The following is a 16,999-nucleotide window of genomic DNA, read 5'->3' as shown; positions in this document are numbered from 1 at the left end:
TGTCAGGGCTCCGGGTGAAAATCCTTGTCCGTGTGGACTCGGCAGCGGCGACGCTCTGCGCCGTTCTCCCTCTTGGGGGTGTTGTCGTGGAGTTTAGGTGTGCTATGTCGTAGCGTGGGGTGTGTATAGTTCTCCCGGGGCTCTTGCGTTGTCGCGTGCGTTCTGTGTCTGACAGTTGTCTCAAGATTGGCTTTGTAAGAGGGCTACCTCATCATTTTGTAGCATCCGGCCCATGTACTTATTCGGTGTTGCTTTATATATAAAGCAGGGTGAAAGCCTGTTTCGAGGAGATCCCTTCGAAGCCCGCATGCCTAGGCCGTCCCTGGCGATGTTGCACGAAGAGACTTCTCCGTAGCTCGTCGTCGTACCGTCCATGGCACCAACGCGGCGTTGTGGCGATGTCGGCCGCGAGAAGAAACGGATAACGGGAGGAGGGAAATGGGATAGGAATGTTGTAGTGGGAGGACAGAAGGGCTTGAGATGTTGTATTTTTGCTTCTTCTTTTTAGAAGAAAAAAATCAAGAATTTTTCTTTTCGGGGATTGGATTAAGATTGTTAAATCAAATTGAATAATGTTATTATTTGAACCAAGTGCCCGGAGTTAAAACTTCGAAATGACTAAAATCTGACGTCATATTTTCAGGCATGGCAAATTTGACGTTTTATGACAATTTATATTAACGTGGTGATGGCAAAATTAGGTAGCAAACACGGTAATTTTCTGATAAAAATAAACTGTGACGGATTTGCTATGCTCTTCAACTAAACTTGCCATCCTCGGATAATATAACTTGCCTTGAAAAATGTTTGATTTGTCATTCGTAAAAATCTCACCCTAGATTTGTAGTGTCCTAAAACTTCTTGCCAAGTTAAGGGTCACTTTTTGTTAGAAACTTTTGAACTATTATTCAACTATCATGGTGGTATAAACAACACAAAAATAATAAAAATGTACTATGATCATCTCTTACTTCTCTTAACGAATGATAACACACATGTAAGATGTTTGAATGATTCAGAGTTCAGAATATTCAGATTTGCAGTAGGTGTCTATTTCAATGCTCCAGTGCTAGAAAAATATTGGACAAATTGATAATAATTTAATGAGCTTATATTCATGATTTTCGTGCACCCAAATTTCATTTTATAGCTCATGTTCTATAGAGATATTGTCTCTAATTTTCACAGCAACGTTCGGGGGTATCGTCTAGTTAATATAAATGTGTAATCAAATTAAAGGTCACTTTGGTCCTTTTTTAGAAACTTCTGAATAATTCATCAATTATCATGTCAGCACAAAGAACACTAGAAGTAACAAACAACCATATTCAGATCTGTAGGCCAATTTTTTTAAAACTTATATTGTTTTGATGTCTAGTTTTTTTCATACACCTTGTACATTTTTTTTGTATACATCAGAAAAATATTTATATACGTGTAAACATTTTGGAAACACATGATTAACATTTCTTTAAACCTATATTATTTGATGTGTAATTTTTTTCATACACATTGTACGTTTTTTGTATACATCAGAAACATTTTTTACATATATTTTCAACATTTTGGAAATAAATGATTAACATTTTTAAAAAAAACATATTTATTTTACGTCTACATTTTCTTCAACATTGTATATTTTTTATACAGCAGAAAAATTATGTATATGTTAGTTAAACATTCACGAAATACACGATTAATATTTTCGAAACTTATATTTTTTTAGTCTACTTTCCATACACATTGTACATTTTTTTTATATGTCCCAAACATTTTTATATAAACGTCTAACATTTTCCAAGTACTTGATTAACATTTTTGAAAACTTATATTATTTATGTCTATACTTTTTTCATACACATTGTACATTTTTCTATAGCTTTTTTGCATACATCAAAAACATTTTTATACACATCTAACATTTTATATGGATGATTAACATTTTTCAAAAATTTATAAAGTATTTTTGTAACATATATATATTGAATATTCGGAAGTATGAACAAAAGTAAAAAAAACAAAAACAAAAACAAAAAATGTGAAAAAAATAGTGAATAAAGAGGGCTAGGATACAATCAGCAGCACATGCTCATTAATGAATGTGCAATCTAGTGGCCACGGATGATGGAAAATGAGGTAGTAGAACATAAATTAGTTGAACAAGCTAATGTCAACAATCGACATTCAGTTCAGGTGGCAGGAAGGGAGCATTAGAGAGCGGATTAACTTGGGGCTTACTAATACGGATACTAAAGATGAGGCTAGCAAAGTGACACGAAAAGTTTGCATTGAAATGTCATTCCCATGACCATGTTAAGGTGATGCCGGAGTTTGCAACATTTGGTTCACCTTTACAGATGACACGGCTCGTGATGCACGCGACCAATGGCAACAATAGGACGATAGGCAATGTCTACGATTGGCGACATGTCGAAGAATTGATGGGTGTGAGTAATTTAAAATTTTCTCACTGATGGTAAAGTAGACTTGTGACAGTATACGTAGATTAAATGGCAGAATTCGTCGTCCGCGATATACTAATCGAGCTTTGTTTGGTCTGAATGGACTCTTCTTGTCGATGCAATCCCGGTGGCGCAAAGGTTAAGCTAACGTGGGCCGACAAAGCCCAGGTTAAATTGACGATGGGCATGTCCATCGTGGCCACAACGTACGAAACATACCAAAGGACAACAAAAAATAGAGAAACAATCCTCCACTAGTACAATGCCCGTGCGTTGCTACGGGCCTTTGAGGCCTCCTTTGGTTTGGAGAAATTTTATAGAAATTCTATAGGATAAGAATTCTATAGGATAGGATTTTTATAGAAAAAATATATTTAAAGTCCTTTGGTTTGTAGGAATAGAATCGTATTCCTATGGACAAAATCTTCCTATCCTTCACATTTCATATGAAAATAATATTAACCTAGACTCAATGGGAAAGATCCAATGATATGAATGAAAGGACATCTCTTTTCCTATTACTATTCATATGATTTGAGATACATGACATCTCATTTACTATAACTTTTATATTCCTATTATTATTCCAACCCTATGAACCAAAAGGGGCCTTAGCCTTTTTTTTCTGCTTGCATATCCAATATTCTTGTATAAAGCTCAGAAAATTTTTGGCCCCTTCCAACGACATTGCCTCGGGACCCTTGTACAATATGATTCTTTTGAACATCAACATAATCCCTCTCCATCTCTGATATGTACTCTGCAAAAATAAACATACATAGAAATAAATCTTTTGTATTATTATGTGCAACATATGTACAAGGAAGAACAATTATTTCTATGCATCTCATTGTGTAAAACTCGATAAGATTTACCTAGCTGACCGTGCCATTTTTATTCATCGCAAATCTTCAGTAACCTATTAAATCATATTTACCTAGCTGACTCTTGCATGCGCAATTTATTTTTTTCGCAAATCATATTTATTAGGAGCTTATTAATGATATACATCAGTAAACTATGCACTATTTAGCTGACTAAAGGATAACCTCAGTCCTCAGTATACAACAATCTCATTCTACACATCTGTATGTATTGTTCAAGTGTTCACAATAACACTGAATTTATATATTGCAAAAAATTCAGCGGTGATATGCACATCTTAGAGAAAAACTTTAAAATAATGTCAAGATAAATTCTTGGACACAAGTACATGGGAGTACAGAACTCAGAACATGTAAGATTGTAACTTATCCCAGTCCCAAGTAAGAGGGTCAGGATACCACATATCCGACAATGCTTTCCTCCAATGTCTTGAGCTTCCTTGCACACAGCTCAGACCTGCACAACAAATATTTGTAAGATGGTGATAATGCAACCTGGCTACCTGAGACTCAAGTAATTTTTTGTATGCGCCGAGGATAATAAACAATGAAAAACATTACACTGTTCTCTAAAATTGGTTAGGACCAAAAAAGGAAGTCAAGGCCAACTACACTATCATCTCGCAAGTATTGGCACCATCTTGCTTGCTCTTGGTCATTTCACCAAAGGATAGAAAATACTCCCTCCATCCCAAAATAAGTGACTCAACTTTGTACTAACTTTGCACTAAAGCTAGTACAAAGTTGAGTCACTTACTTTGAGACGGAGGGATTAGTAATCAATTTGCAGACTAATAATTCTCACACAACAGTATAGTAAGATTGCTTCTTTCCATCTCCAGCTCAGCGACAAGCACTGTAACAATAAGCATATTTATGCAACGATAAAAATAGCAAGCAGTTGTCGTCTTGCAGCCCTTCTCGTCGGGGTGGGTTAGGGGGCTTGTAATGTGTCCTAGCCTCCGCCGAGCCAGCTGCATCATCCTACCAAGGAGCCGCCGCGCCTGGCAGAGAAAGGCCCCCCAACGCCATGGAAGGGGACACTTCAGTTCTCTTTATTTCCAGTTTATAGTACTGGTCCTGCAAGTCACATCAGGTCAATCTATTTTAGAAAGAAACCAAATATTGTTACTCGGAGAAAGACATTAGTGTAGCTTTGATAGCAATGGCAACATACCATGATTCCACCAGGGTCAACGGCTGATAATTATGTGATTGTTGTATTGTCTAGCGATGACCCTGTGAGCCGGTGCTTATCTCAATTTGATGGGATCTTGCAGTAGATCTGAGATATTGTGAAATTTGTCAACACAGATGCTGGATTATTGAAAATTAGTTGCACAGATAGATCATTGTGCTGTGTGTACCTTCCTAGAATAGTTGCCGCTTCAGAAATAGTTGGATTTATGTACCATCGAGTTGCCAGACAGGACTTGAAGGCTAAGTTTCCTGTACAAAAAATTTAACAGGTAATTTTATTTTCTTATCTAAATTGTGCAGGATGGATATAAGATGACGATAAGTACTTACATTAAATTCATGTACTGGCATGCCAGCAAATAGAACTATAATGGGTTCTTGAGCAGACCACCGTTGTAGCTTTGTCTGCATCAAGGGAATCTGCTAATTTTCCCCAAAACGTCACAACGGCGGGTATTCTGGAAAGATATATCATTGTTTCAGTGGAGAGATAAGAACACAGAATGAAAAATGATAAAAGTTGGCGCACGTTTGTGATGTGATTTTCTCATATCTGGTCAATCGATCCGCCGCTCGGCGCAAATATTCTTGTGATGCTGGTAACTAATCCAACATTCACAAGTTCAGTAAATTGTAAGTTGTAAGAAATGGAAAATTATACAATAAAAACAATTCTTAAGAGTTGCTGACCTGACAACAAAACAATTTGTTTAATGCGGCTTTGATACTGTGTACATTGTAGGTGGTATATCCATACTTGGGAAAGTTTGGTGGCTGAGGCACAATTGGTTCCACGGTAGTTTTTTTGGCAAACACTACTCTCCATGGACGATCTACAGTTTTGTATCTTTCCCTAGCATATTGAACCTGGTAAGCGCCAAGCTTGTAAATTGTTGTTCCTTCAGAGATCCTGTTCTTGAAGAGCTGTACTTGGAATTGTGCCTTCCATTGTTCCGCCCTAGAAAGGAAGTAAATATGTGTATGGTAAACAGGTCACTGCCTTGAGGACCCCAATCTTCTCATATCCTTGTAATGCGGACGGTAAGGATGCCTCTACTGGAATATTTTGTAACGTCTCAGCAGCATTTCATCCATCTATGAATTTTCAAAATAAATATATGTATAAGAAAACCTGCTCAGCAGAGCAACAAAATTACTGTGATTTAACAGAGACTATTGAACTCATGGCAAAAAATATATAAATCTAAACGCATGCATCTCCAATATATATGTTTCTTTCTTTCCAAAGAAAGTGACCACCCCAGCCGGCACAATCCAGTGCAATTTTTTTGCTGAAACTGGAAAAATGGAGATGTATTACTTGTCAGCTTACATACACAACGAATCTACAATTTAATTACTTGGTCCACAAAAAAGCCACATCTTGGTAAGCCATTGGAGCTTGGCAAATAAAAGAGGCATTCATCAGAACAGACTGATTCAAACACAAAATCAGCATATCTACATTGTAGCTATTTTATCATTCCAAGTAACAAAGTAGCTTCCTTGATAAATGCATGAAAACTAAAAACGGGACTGGTGATAGTCATCTTGGTTTAAATTAAATTAGAAATAGCTGCATGAAAGTATCTTTTGGTTGGCTCAGACAGGGAAAATATTAATAGTCCAAAAAATTGTAAGAAAGATGCGGTTAACTTTAACTGGTCCAAGACAACTGACATAAAGAAGGGCCATCATGATGCAGGCTCGGTAATCTACTGCCTCAATCCGTTGTAAGGGTAAATTAATTTGTAAGAGATAGTACCATTATTAGTTTTAGTGGTCTTATTATTATGTTGCTAGATATCTGAAATGGCAAAAATTGGCTTCGCTACTCAACACTCACTCGTTCATGCAATTGTGGCTGAATTTAATATGTCAGTGATTCCAATTCTTTTACATAATGGTTCAGAAACTTGTTAAATCTCCCAAAAAAGACCAAAGAACAATGAAGAAAAAATGGGCTACAGTCATTAGAAAGTCACAACAAGTGATCCGGGTGAACAACCCTTTATATTGGACATGTATTCGGACCTGCTAATTGCTCTCATGAAATTTGGTAAGTGCATAAAAAGCAAAATTAATAGTACTAACTTTATAAAATCTAGCTTACATATTCTGTACAATAAGTGTGTGATTTCTTGATCTTTTGTGTTTCTTATCACACTAACTTCATAATAATTAGGTAATGTTGAGAAGAACTTTCTGCATTAGTCGTATCAAATACTCGTTATAGTAGAAAACATCGAAACATTATGAATTATGATTGATCACATATATAATTCAAAGAACATGGTAGATATCATGCACGAACTAAAATTAATGAATAGAGGAAGCACTGAGACGGAGCTAGACGTGGCTAGCATGTTTGTGCCGCTGGAACTCACCACACGTAGTACTTCAACATCATCTCTTCACCGCCCCTCCATAGTTTTGTCCCTTCAGGCAGCTGGCGCTCTTGGGAGAAAGAAAACTCCCGTGAAGACAATCACCATGTGGCTGCTCATGTGTGTCCAGCGAGCGTGCAACAGGCCAGCGCCTCCATATGTCTCCATTGAATCGGGACCTGCATGTCCTGCCATGCCATGGCCCAGAGGCAACCATCAGGCTGTTGTTGATGTTGTACAGACAGACAGAGTCCGAGGAGCAGAGCACGTTGGAACTGTGCTGTAGGCCGTGTTGTGAAAGTCCACGGCGTCCATGCCAGTCCCTGTCGGTAGCGGTTTGTGTTTGACGAAGAACACAATAAAGCATAAAAGCTAACAAGCAAAGGGAAAAATTCACATTCTATTAAGAGAACCTCTTTATCATTAAAAATATTAGAAGGAAGATTCAAACATCAAAGTCGCGTTTTTACGAAATAAAGCTCGTCGTGCCCGAACTTGTACCTCCACTTGCCGAAGCTGATGACCCAGAGCCCTTGCATCAGAGAACCTGTGAACTACTACATCAGAGAACCTGGTAATTATTTTCTTAAATACAATAATTGTATCGAAACAATCTCTCAGGCGGTAGATACATTAGAGAACAAGTTTTTTCATGTTTTGTCAGGGCATGCTAGCATCAGCTCATGCACTTCCTAGCAATAGGTCGCTTGAATTGACTATGGTGTTAGTAGTGAGCGTACATGGTGGGTCATGCATGTGCTACCATGGTGTGCTGAACTACTGATATCTTGCGATTGTGCTGAATCATTTTATTATTTTCTTTGACAGGGTGGATGCATGCTAGTGTGCAAATGGTTTCGCATCCAAAAATTCATAAAAACACATGTTACATTCTGAAGGGAAAATGCATCTTACATGGTATAGTCACCATTTACTGCCTAATCAGCTGAGTGCCTGAGTTATCGATAATCTCGCATAACAATGGTGTTTCAATCATTTTAAGGGGCATCAACTGTATTAGTAAATGTAGGAGTTTGATCTGATTCTAATATAGATGCAGATATGCAGAAGCTCATACAATCTCGTGTAAAATTTGTTTTGTGAATCGAATGAGCGCCCTACTAAATTATAGTAATATACCTTTTTTAGGGGGGATACAGTAATATATCTTAATGTGATTATACTTGTAAAAAAGTATACCAAAAGCAGGTCGGTTGAGTAATGATTAAGTTGCAAATACCATGTTGAGAAGTGAAATTGAGAAACCATACGTGCAAATAAACAGGAGTAAATATGTACTGTCATTGAATTTTAGTAAACTAACCATTTGCACTTGTGGTGACTGGTGGGTCATTGACTAAAAAAAGGGTAACAGGACTCCCTTAGGGCAGCGAAAGTGTGTCAATGGCTCTGATGGCCTTAGGAATAAATGGTGGAAAATGATAGCAAATTTAGTTCGTCTAACGCCTAAGCTTCACAGATAACAAACTGTTCAAGTAGCAATCTTGCTATCTGACGGCATATAACTGCCATTCATAATCCACGAAGAATTTCTGAAATTTAGATTATTCTGAATATTTTTAGTTACCCAAGAGACATTCAGCAGGTTACAGAGGGCATGCATACTATCTAATCTAAGGACATATATATGTTATGTAAATTCTGAAATTGCCTAAAAATACTATGCAAAATAAGAGCTTCATCCCTACCTCAATCAGATTTCATGTTTGGCTTAATTCGGAACAGTCAACACCCTTTTCTGAAGTGGATCCAGCGGGGCATCAAGCCTTACCTCTGTTTGGAGCTCGTCAAACAGGTGGCTTTGTTCCATGACATGGACGAGATGATCCTGTACATCATCTGCGCCCCTGATATTCTGCAGCATGAGAAAGTGATCAAGAGGGTGACCCGGTGCAGCGTATGGTGTTCATCTTGCAAGGGAAACCGAGGAGCATGCAGCCGCTGACCAAGAGCATGGTGCCAACGTGCGTGCTGGGTGCCGGGAACTTACTCGGTAACGAGCTGCTGTTGTGGTGCCTGCATCGGCCGTTCGTGGGACGACTTCGTCCATGGGGTTCAGCGGCGGCGGCGGCCCCGGGGATCCGCCACGGCAGCGGTGTGCGGAGTGCGGCGACTCCACACAAGCACGAGCTGCTTGGAGACCTGACCTGCCCTGAGGTTCCGCTATGGCGCCGTCGGCGGCGGCGGCGGAGGCGGGGAACCCTAGACAAAAGATTGAGGAAGGTCGGCGGCAGCGATCCCGTACCTCGTCGGCGACGAGATATGACGTGACCCTTACGTCCGCGGCGGCGATCCTGTACGTCTGCGCCAGCGAGATCGCATGAGATCCGACAGCGTCTTCTCGAGATCACAAGACGGCGGCGCGGTCTCCTTGAGGGGATCGATAAGACTGTTTTTTTTTCGGGGTGTTTTTTTTTTTGACTGTGCGTGGGCTGGGGAGGGGAAAAAAACCATGCAGCCCAAAAAGGCTGCATGGTACATTTTTAATACATATTTAACATTCTTATATGCTTGATTGAGGTACAGAAAAGCAGCCCAAAAAGTGAAACCATGCAGCTCAAACAGATAGATGAAACCCAAAACAAAAAGAACCCAACAGGGTTTTCTTTTCTTTGTCTTTTTTACATCGGTTCTTCTTCGTTTCTTTATTTGTTTTCATTTTTTTCCTTTCCGTTTGATTTGTTTTGCTTCATTTGTTTGTTTCTTTCTCATTTTCAACGTTTTTTCTTAGTTTCTTTTTTATTTGTTTCTTTCCTTTCCTTTTTATTCGTTTTACTTCGGTTTGTTTGTTTCTTTCTCATTTTTCAACGGTTCTCTTTGTTTTCTCTCAGGCTTCACCAGTTTTCTATACAAATTTTGGTATACATCTAATACATTTTTAATACATATTTAACATTCTTATATGCTTGATTGACATTTTTAAATAATACATTAACACTTTGTAAATACACGGTCAACAATTTTTAATACACATTTAACATTTTTCCAAATGCTTGATTGTCATTTCTTGAATACATGGTGAACAAATTTCTATAAACATTTAATAATTTTCCAAATGCTTAATTGTCATTTTTTGAATACATGGTGAACATTTTTTCTATACACATTTAATATTTTTCCAAATGCTTGACTAACATTTTTTTAATACATGGTCAACATTTTTTCTATACACATTTGACATTTTTTAAATACAAGTTTAACATTTTTTAATACTTTTTGTATACACATGTAACATTTTTAAATACAAGATTAACAATTTTTATAATATGTGGTCAATATTTTTTCTATACACATTTGACATTTTTTAAATACAAGTTTAACATTTTTTAATACTTTTTGTATACACATTTAACATTTTTTAAATACAAGATTAACAATTTTTATAATACGTGGTCAACATTTTTTCGATGCACATTTAACATATTTTAAAATGCTTGATTAAAATTTGTATGCAAGTACAAGATTAACATTTTCTAATACATGGTGAACTTTTTTCTATACACATTTAACATTTGTTCAACACAAGATTCATTCTTTAATACATGGTAAATATTTTTACTATACTCATTTAACTTTTTCAAATGCTTGATTAACATTGTTCAAATACCTGTTTAATATTATTTTTCAAATGTTTGATTAACATTTTCTTTCGAATTATTGATTAACATTTTTTAAATACATGATCAACCTTTTTTCACACACATTGTATATTTTTTGTATACATGGTCAACATTTTTATGTACACATTTAACATCTTTCAAATGCATGTTTAACATTTTTTAAATATTATGGGAAGTATATTTTTTGTAATATATATGTTTAGAATATTTGGAAGTGTAAACAAAAATAAAATAAATAAATCAAAAAACAAAAACGAAAATGAAAAAAAGAAGGTTGTGGCTTCCAGCACAGCTAGGCTGGTCCCCTTACGCGAGGCTTCCCCACGCGCAACCGGGTCATCTGCAAAAAACCAAACTAATAGCACGAATCTTAGAACTTTCGATCTAATGGAAAAAAAACTTAGACGTGACATAGCTAATTCTCATCTAGAGAGAAATTAACAAATCCAAAGAAAAAGGCATCCTGCAAGATGAATTTATTCAGCATAATCCGGAAGAACATGTTTAACTGGAATGCATCCGGCATTCCACATAAATTTTGCAACAACGTCTATGGACAACCCATCTCCTTATATATATAATTATATATGAACTGAAGAAAATTTCGAGATTACAGTTTTTTTCTTCTTATGTACGTCCAAAACAAAACGACAGAGAAAAGAAGACAAGGATTCCTGATTTCCTATTCTATACTGCTGGGCTACACGCATACTGTGATAAGTTTAGACATGAAGGAAGAATTACTACTCTACTAAGAAGATTCCTCCGAAGAAGGCAAGGCATCCACCCTGAAAAGCTCGCGCGTTCCCGAGAAGAATGTCCCGTCCTTCTCCTCTCAAAGTGAAAATTGCTGCGAGCTCCGTGGCCAAATGGCAAGCAATAATGAGCACGTACGCCACCTGCCTGCCGGTGCACGTACCACGGCCGGGCTCGCCTATGTTTCAGCGCCGGCCGGCACGCGTGCGCCGCGACGGCCACCTTTTGAGGCCGCCGCTGCCGTTCTTCGATGGTCACCACGTATGACGTGTCAGAATCTCGAGGACTGGAGGCACCGGCAGTCCCGGGGCGGCGCGACGAGCAGCTCCTCGGCCTCGATCACCGCGCCGCCCGCGGGCGGTGTCCTGCGTTGCCGGCAGCATGCCTTATTAGCGGTGGCCTGCAGGCTGCTGCCGTCGTGGTGGTGGTGGTGGTGGTGGTGGAGGCGGATGGAGAAGAGGGAGTTGACGGGGCGGTGGTCGGAGAAGCGCGACTCGCCGCGCTCGTACCACGCCTGCTCCACGCCCTCGCCGCGCCACAGGATGCGGTCGCACCTGCAATACCACCACCCAATAAATTAATCATCAACGACATGGTCGAAGCCTCCAAGGACGAATTAGCAGACTTGTTTAGCTAGTAGCAGTAGATTAATTAGCCATAGATCATGGCGGCGAGTGGCCATTGGACTATAATTAACTACTACGTGCAGTGCATGCACAAAGCTTGCATCTGCTGCTACACCGCTACTGCTAGGTAGGTAGATTCCCTATGCTCGTGGCCATGGAGACTAGCTTGGCGCGACAAGGACTGGTCACCATGGAGTCTACGCTACCCTAGCTAGACTCACTAATTAATTCTGATCTGAGCTAATCGCAGAGCATGTGCCTAAGCTCAAATTATGCAGATGCAGTGTGCAGCGAGTGCTCCGCCATGATCTTCTCATGTCTCTCATGCCATGTGAGACCTCTGAATCTCTGATTGATTACTTCCTAACCGAACTGACGCTCGCACGATCCTTGTGTCAGATGCAATTTTTAGGGCTGTCAAATGTCTAATTACGGAGTAACAATTACGTACCATGCCGGCGTGCGCTTCTTCTTCTCCCGCGACGGCCTCCCGGCGGCGGAGGAGCTCAGTGCGGCCATGGCGTAGGTGTCGGACTCGGCAAGGTACTTGTACGTGGGCGGGAACCGGATCTCCCCCTCCTCCCACCCGCCGCCGAACACGCGCCCGGCCCTCTGCTCCGCGCGCAGCTGGTCGCGCTCCAGCAGCGCCCGCCACTCGTTCCGCTCCAGCAGCCCCCGCGTCTCGCCGTCGCCGCCGCCGCCGCCGCCCGTCGACGACAGCCGGTAGTTCAGGTCGCCGAGCCAGATGACCTTGCTGCATGCCGTTCCACAACGCCGCGGTCAGAGGCAGAGTCCAGTTCAGCAGATCAGATAAGGATGTGGTTTTTGATGTCGTACGTACTCGTGCTCCAAGATGGTCTCCGGCGACGACGGTGCCGACGCCGGCAGCCTGGAGAACCGGTGTACCCGCGGGAACCTCGTCCGCTTGAGGATCTCCGCGACGTCGCTGTTCCGGCGCACCTCGTCGCCGTCCTTCTCGCCGGACGCCAGGTGCGTGCACACGAAGCACAGGCTCGTGGACGCCGCCGCCGAGCTGCCACCTTGCAGCGTCAGGCTGATCGAGATGGACCCCTATCACATATTCACAATCATTTCAGCAACAACTTAATGTTTGAATTTAAACTCCAGGATATTAATCTTGCAAAATTTCACGATGGTACGATATGCAATGAATTTACAATATTTATTTGATAGAAAATTCACCTTGTTTCCCATGTACCCCATGATGCCCCTGCCAACACACGAGACCCTGAGGCCGGTGACACGTGGCATGACATCCGCCCGGACCCACACGCAGAGGAAGATGCCCACCATCTGCTTGCTCGCTGCCAGGCGGTATCCGTGCCTCGCCCTTTCTTGCAACATCGTCGCAAACTCGCTCGTCTCCTCCTCGCTGCTCGACTCCGGGTTTGACGTGGAAGGCTCGCTATCCTCCTCCTCTTCCTCCTCAAGCTCTGACACCGTATCGTCCATCACCGGTATATCCGTGAAGCCGACCTTGGCCTTTTGACTACATTCAGGGTGCGCCTCCTCGGCAGCCGTGCACCGGTGACCGTGGTGATAATTGTTGCTTCTCTCCAAGGAGGAAGGGTTCAAGGCTTGGCCAATAAGGTCGAGCCACTTGGAAGCGGGGACCCTGTCCTCCGCCCCGAGAACATTCCCAGCGTTCAGCGGCACTATTTCCTGAAAGCTGTGACATGACAAATAAACTTAATCAAACTTCGAAATCACTCCTATATACTCCATCATTATGTCACCATTTCACACAACATCATGACTTTGTTTATGGTGATCGAGGCGGTAAATTAAGCTGTCAGCTTCTCCCCCTCTCATGGTACTATACTACATCAATTTGGGATTTGAGGAGTGATGGGATAACTAATCATGATTAGGTGCATAAGTCCAACACTGAAACCCATGACAAATATGTACTTATAGGTAAACTACTCACTCCTATGCAAGTAAGGTAAGGTACACGACGTCCTGTCATGATTCTGGCCGGCATATGGGTTCGCACTCTGCACTGAAATCCACACAAAGTTCACCCATACAAATTCCTATGAGTGAGTGCATTCACTCAGCAGCATCCCTTTGAGTGAGTAGCAATTTTAACTAGACACTTTCCAAGTAACCCAATGTGTACGTGCATCATTACACTATATTAATTCCATTGGTCATACCTGAAGATTATGTTCTCCTATGAAACTAGAGAGAGAGAGAAGCGAGTTCAACGCACCACCAGAAAACAGTAGATCGACACGGGTAGTATGCACATACATACCCGAGGACGTAGATGTGGGGAGGCGAGGAAGAGGCATGTTGGTCGAGGAGCCAGTCGGAGAGGTCGAGCCCTTGGTGCGGCGGTCTCCCGCCCACGTTCCACGTCCCCACTAGCACTCTGTATCACACAAGCACATAAATACAGTTAATTATCATACGGTATAAACCATGCATAAATGAATCAACATGGCTTAATCAATCGTTCACTAAGCGCAATCCCATCGCCTCAACTCAACCCCGTCTGCTTAGTTGATATTCCGACTTTCTCTAAATATGCTACTACCAGTACTAGTAGTGTGTATTTTCTCTGAAATCAATACTAGAAAAAAGATGCCCAGACTTTCAGAGAACAGCCTCTATTTTGTTCGTTTGCTTCACTAGGTATGTAGCCTGCTCCATATGCACATGATGCACGCAGATTTATATGCGTTGACAATCGACATGATAAGATATTTTCTCTTTGAACCGCAGAGACATTGACGCATGCATGAAGATCAGGGTTTGTGTGTGAGTCACTGACCTGAGCTCCTTGGGAGGCTGCCACGACGAGCTCGGCCCATGCCGTAGGGGAGGCACCAGATTCTCGCGCCCCTCCTCCACCAACCACCCTGCTTCACCTACGCATGCACAAACAAAAATTCAGACCAACAAGATATTCAGACCACGTTCGTTCATTCGGCGCCATTACTAAACTGTTCCATCTCGTGTGATGAAACAGTGTGTCTCTTTTGATGGTTTTATCTGGGGACAAAGATGTACAGAGCTGTTTGTTGTTGTTCTTGTTGCAGCTAACAGCACCGGCAGTCGCTGTGACAGTAAAAGTTTGTTAAGTGGTCCGTACCTGACAGATCTCGCCGGCTGCCGTCCCTGTCCGAGCAGCTCTTGCGCCTCCTCTGCTCCTGCCCTCTGATGCCAAATCTGTCACCTGGTCGATTAAACCACACGCAGAAATCAGTTGCTGTGGTTAGTTAACCGTTGGAGAATTATCCTGCTGGAGGTATCTTAGATGGAACTGGAAGAACAGTAATAGAAATGGTTGTTTCTTTGATCGATCATGGTGACTTACTGGCGCAGTCTGAATGGAACGACGGCTCTGCGTTGGTCTTGAGGCTCAGCCATCTCCTCACCGCCGTCCTCGTCCTCCTCGGCCACGACGACGACTGAGCAATCAAACACACAAGCGAAAAATCAGCCTCTGTGTATGTAAGCTTATCATAGAACTACAACTTACTCTGCTTTGTAAAGAAAGGAAGAAACACATGATCCTGAATCCAGATTGATCGGAAACCATACTAACCTTTGGGATTCTTGCATTGTCCGTCGTCATGATTCGATCCGCCGACCAATCTCCTGGATGCTCTGTCCGCGTCAATCTGTAAAGAGATGATATGTGATGAGGGAGAGGGACTGACTACTCAGGTCGGAATCGAATCGAATACAACAGCTCTGATTCCTGGCTCTTTAACTAGGTGTAAAGAATGTCGCAAAAGCGTTAAATCTCAACCAGCACCGGTACTGACTAAGAATCTATTAAAAATGTAGCCATGTAGGGGAGAGAGGGAGGGAGGTGCTAATAAACTACTGGTGCTCAACTAAACTAGTCCAGTAATACAGCTTAGCAGCTGCTCTGCTGGAGCTGGGAGAGGAAGAGTAAAGTAAACGAGAACTCAAGCAGAGCAGAGCAGACCGGGGAAGAAGAATAAAGCAAAGCCAGCCAAGTGGAGGGACGGTGCCAATCTGATACGTACTGCGTAATAAATCTATCATGTTTGGCCGATCTGGTTGAGAAATCATCAGGCAAGCAGGCAGACGGAGCACATGCGTCGACGGCCGGTTCAAGGCACCGGCCGGCACGCATTGGCCCCAAAATCCATCCAAAATCCAAATGGTGGCGGAAGCAGAGATGCAAGAACTGGAGAGACACCCATTTTCTCCGCCTTAATCTCTACCCTCCACAGCGTACTCAATCCTAATTCGTAAGAGCATCTCATGGCCGTGGCAATGAAGAAAGCATGAGGAAATACTATGCGCTCTGTGGCGCGGTGCGGGGAAGAAGAAAGCTGCAAACTGTTCATGAAAGCACAGCAGAGGTAGGCAATAATTAATGGAGGATCGAGCGGAACTTCAGGGCTTCCAGGAGCGGTTACCTTGACTTGATCGAGCAATCTGCAGCGGGAGGGGAAGGAAGGGAATGGAGTTGACGTGCCGCGAGAGCGCCCGAGAGAGAGGGGAGAGGTGAGAGAGGTGGGCGGTTTGCTGGGATATTATAACGGAGCGGCAGGGAGGAAGGAGGAAGAAGAGGTGGGGGAAGAAGCGTGGGAGTGGGGGTGCTCCCTGCTGCCTTTATAGGTGCGCACTGCCATGTGGGCCATGGGTTGAAAAACGCTGGTCGCCACCCCTGTCTCTCTGCCTGTGGGCCCACACCACCAAGGTACGAGTACTACGCAGTGTGGTACTATGTAGCCTTTGTTGGTTGCATTTCCAAAATTGATTCCTATATTCTGGCGTCGCTGGTTTTCCTTGTAAATAACAAAGACAAATTTTCAGTTGTAAAAAGAAAGACAAATTTTCATTTTCTTTCCGCCGACAAAATAATGTTTTCGTCGCGCTAATCACTCCCGGAGGAAATACAATCTCTGGATCATTCAGTTGGTTTTCAACTGTACATAATCGATAATCCGACCATAATGAACTCACAAAAGAAAAATCTGACTATAATGCGTCTACTTATGCTAGTCAGTCCGAGAGGAAGTACAACCTCTG

General features: G+C 41.9%; 1 protein-coding gene and 1 long non-coding RNA gene across 6 annotated transcripts; both read right to left on the bottom strand.

Moving 5' to 3' along the window:
- Nucleotides 1–2,909: 2,909 nt before the first annotated feature.
- LOC123180036 (uncharacterized) lies at nt 2,910–9,324 on the bottom strand. Of its 4 annotated transcripts, none has more exons than XR_006490672.1 (9): nt 8,901–9,324; nt 8,726–8,809; nt 6,934–7,480; nt 5,237–5,641; nt 5,076–5,149; nt 4,877–5,004; nt 4,714–4,795; nt 4,524–4,631; nt 2,910–4,426 (listed from the first exon to the last, which is right to left on the bottom strand). It is a non-coding gene; the product is annotated as an uncharacterized lncRNA (long non-coding RNA). The 4 variants fall into 4 exon arrangements; XR_006490673.1 differs by having other exon boundaries at nt 8,945–9,324; XR_006490670.1 differs by having other exon boundaries at nt 6,934–8,809.
- Nucleotides 9,325–11,107: 1,783 nt separating this feature from the next.
- On the bottom strand, nt 11,108–16,539 carry LOC123163751 (type I inositol polyphosphate 5-phosphatase 8-like). Of its 2 annotated transcripts, none has more exons than XM_044581129.1 (10): nt 16,384–16,539; nt 15,534–15,609; nt 15,303–15,396; nt 15,078–15,161; nt 14,757–14,853; nt 14,193–14,354; nt 13,160–13,646; nt 12,798–13,027; nt 12,408–12,710; nt 11,108–11,884 (listed from the first exon to the last, which is right to left on the bottom strand). In XM_044581129.1, the coding sequence occupies exons 2-10, from the start codon at nt 15,561–15,563 to the stop codon at nt 11,602–11,604; spliced, it is 1,770 nt and encodes a 589-aa protein (XP_044437064.1). In that variant the 5' UTR covers nt 15,564–15,609; nt 16,384–16,539; the 3' UTR covers nt 11,108–11,601. The 2 variants fall into 2 exon arrangements, with proteins under 2 accessions (XP_044437064.1, XP_044437074.1); XM_044581139.1 differs by having other exon boundaries at nt 14,238–14,354.
- Between the last annotated feature and the right edge of the window lie 460 nt (nt 16,540–16,999).

This window comes from Triticum aestivum, chromosome 1D (genome assembly GCF_018294505.1).
Source record: "Triticum aestivum cultivar Chinese Spring chromosome 1D, IWGSC CS RefSeq v2.1, whole genome shotgun sequence".
Classification (NCBI taxonomy): domain Eukaryota; kingdom Viridiplantae; phylum Streptophyta; class Magnoliopsida; order Poales; family Poaceae; genus Triticum; species Triticum aestivum.
Note: the sequence above shows the minus strand (reverse complement) of the source record. Positions and strands in the feature narration are given on the sequence as shown.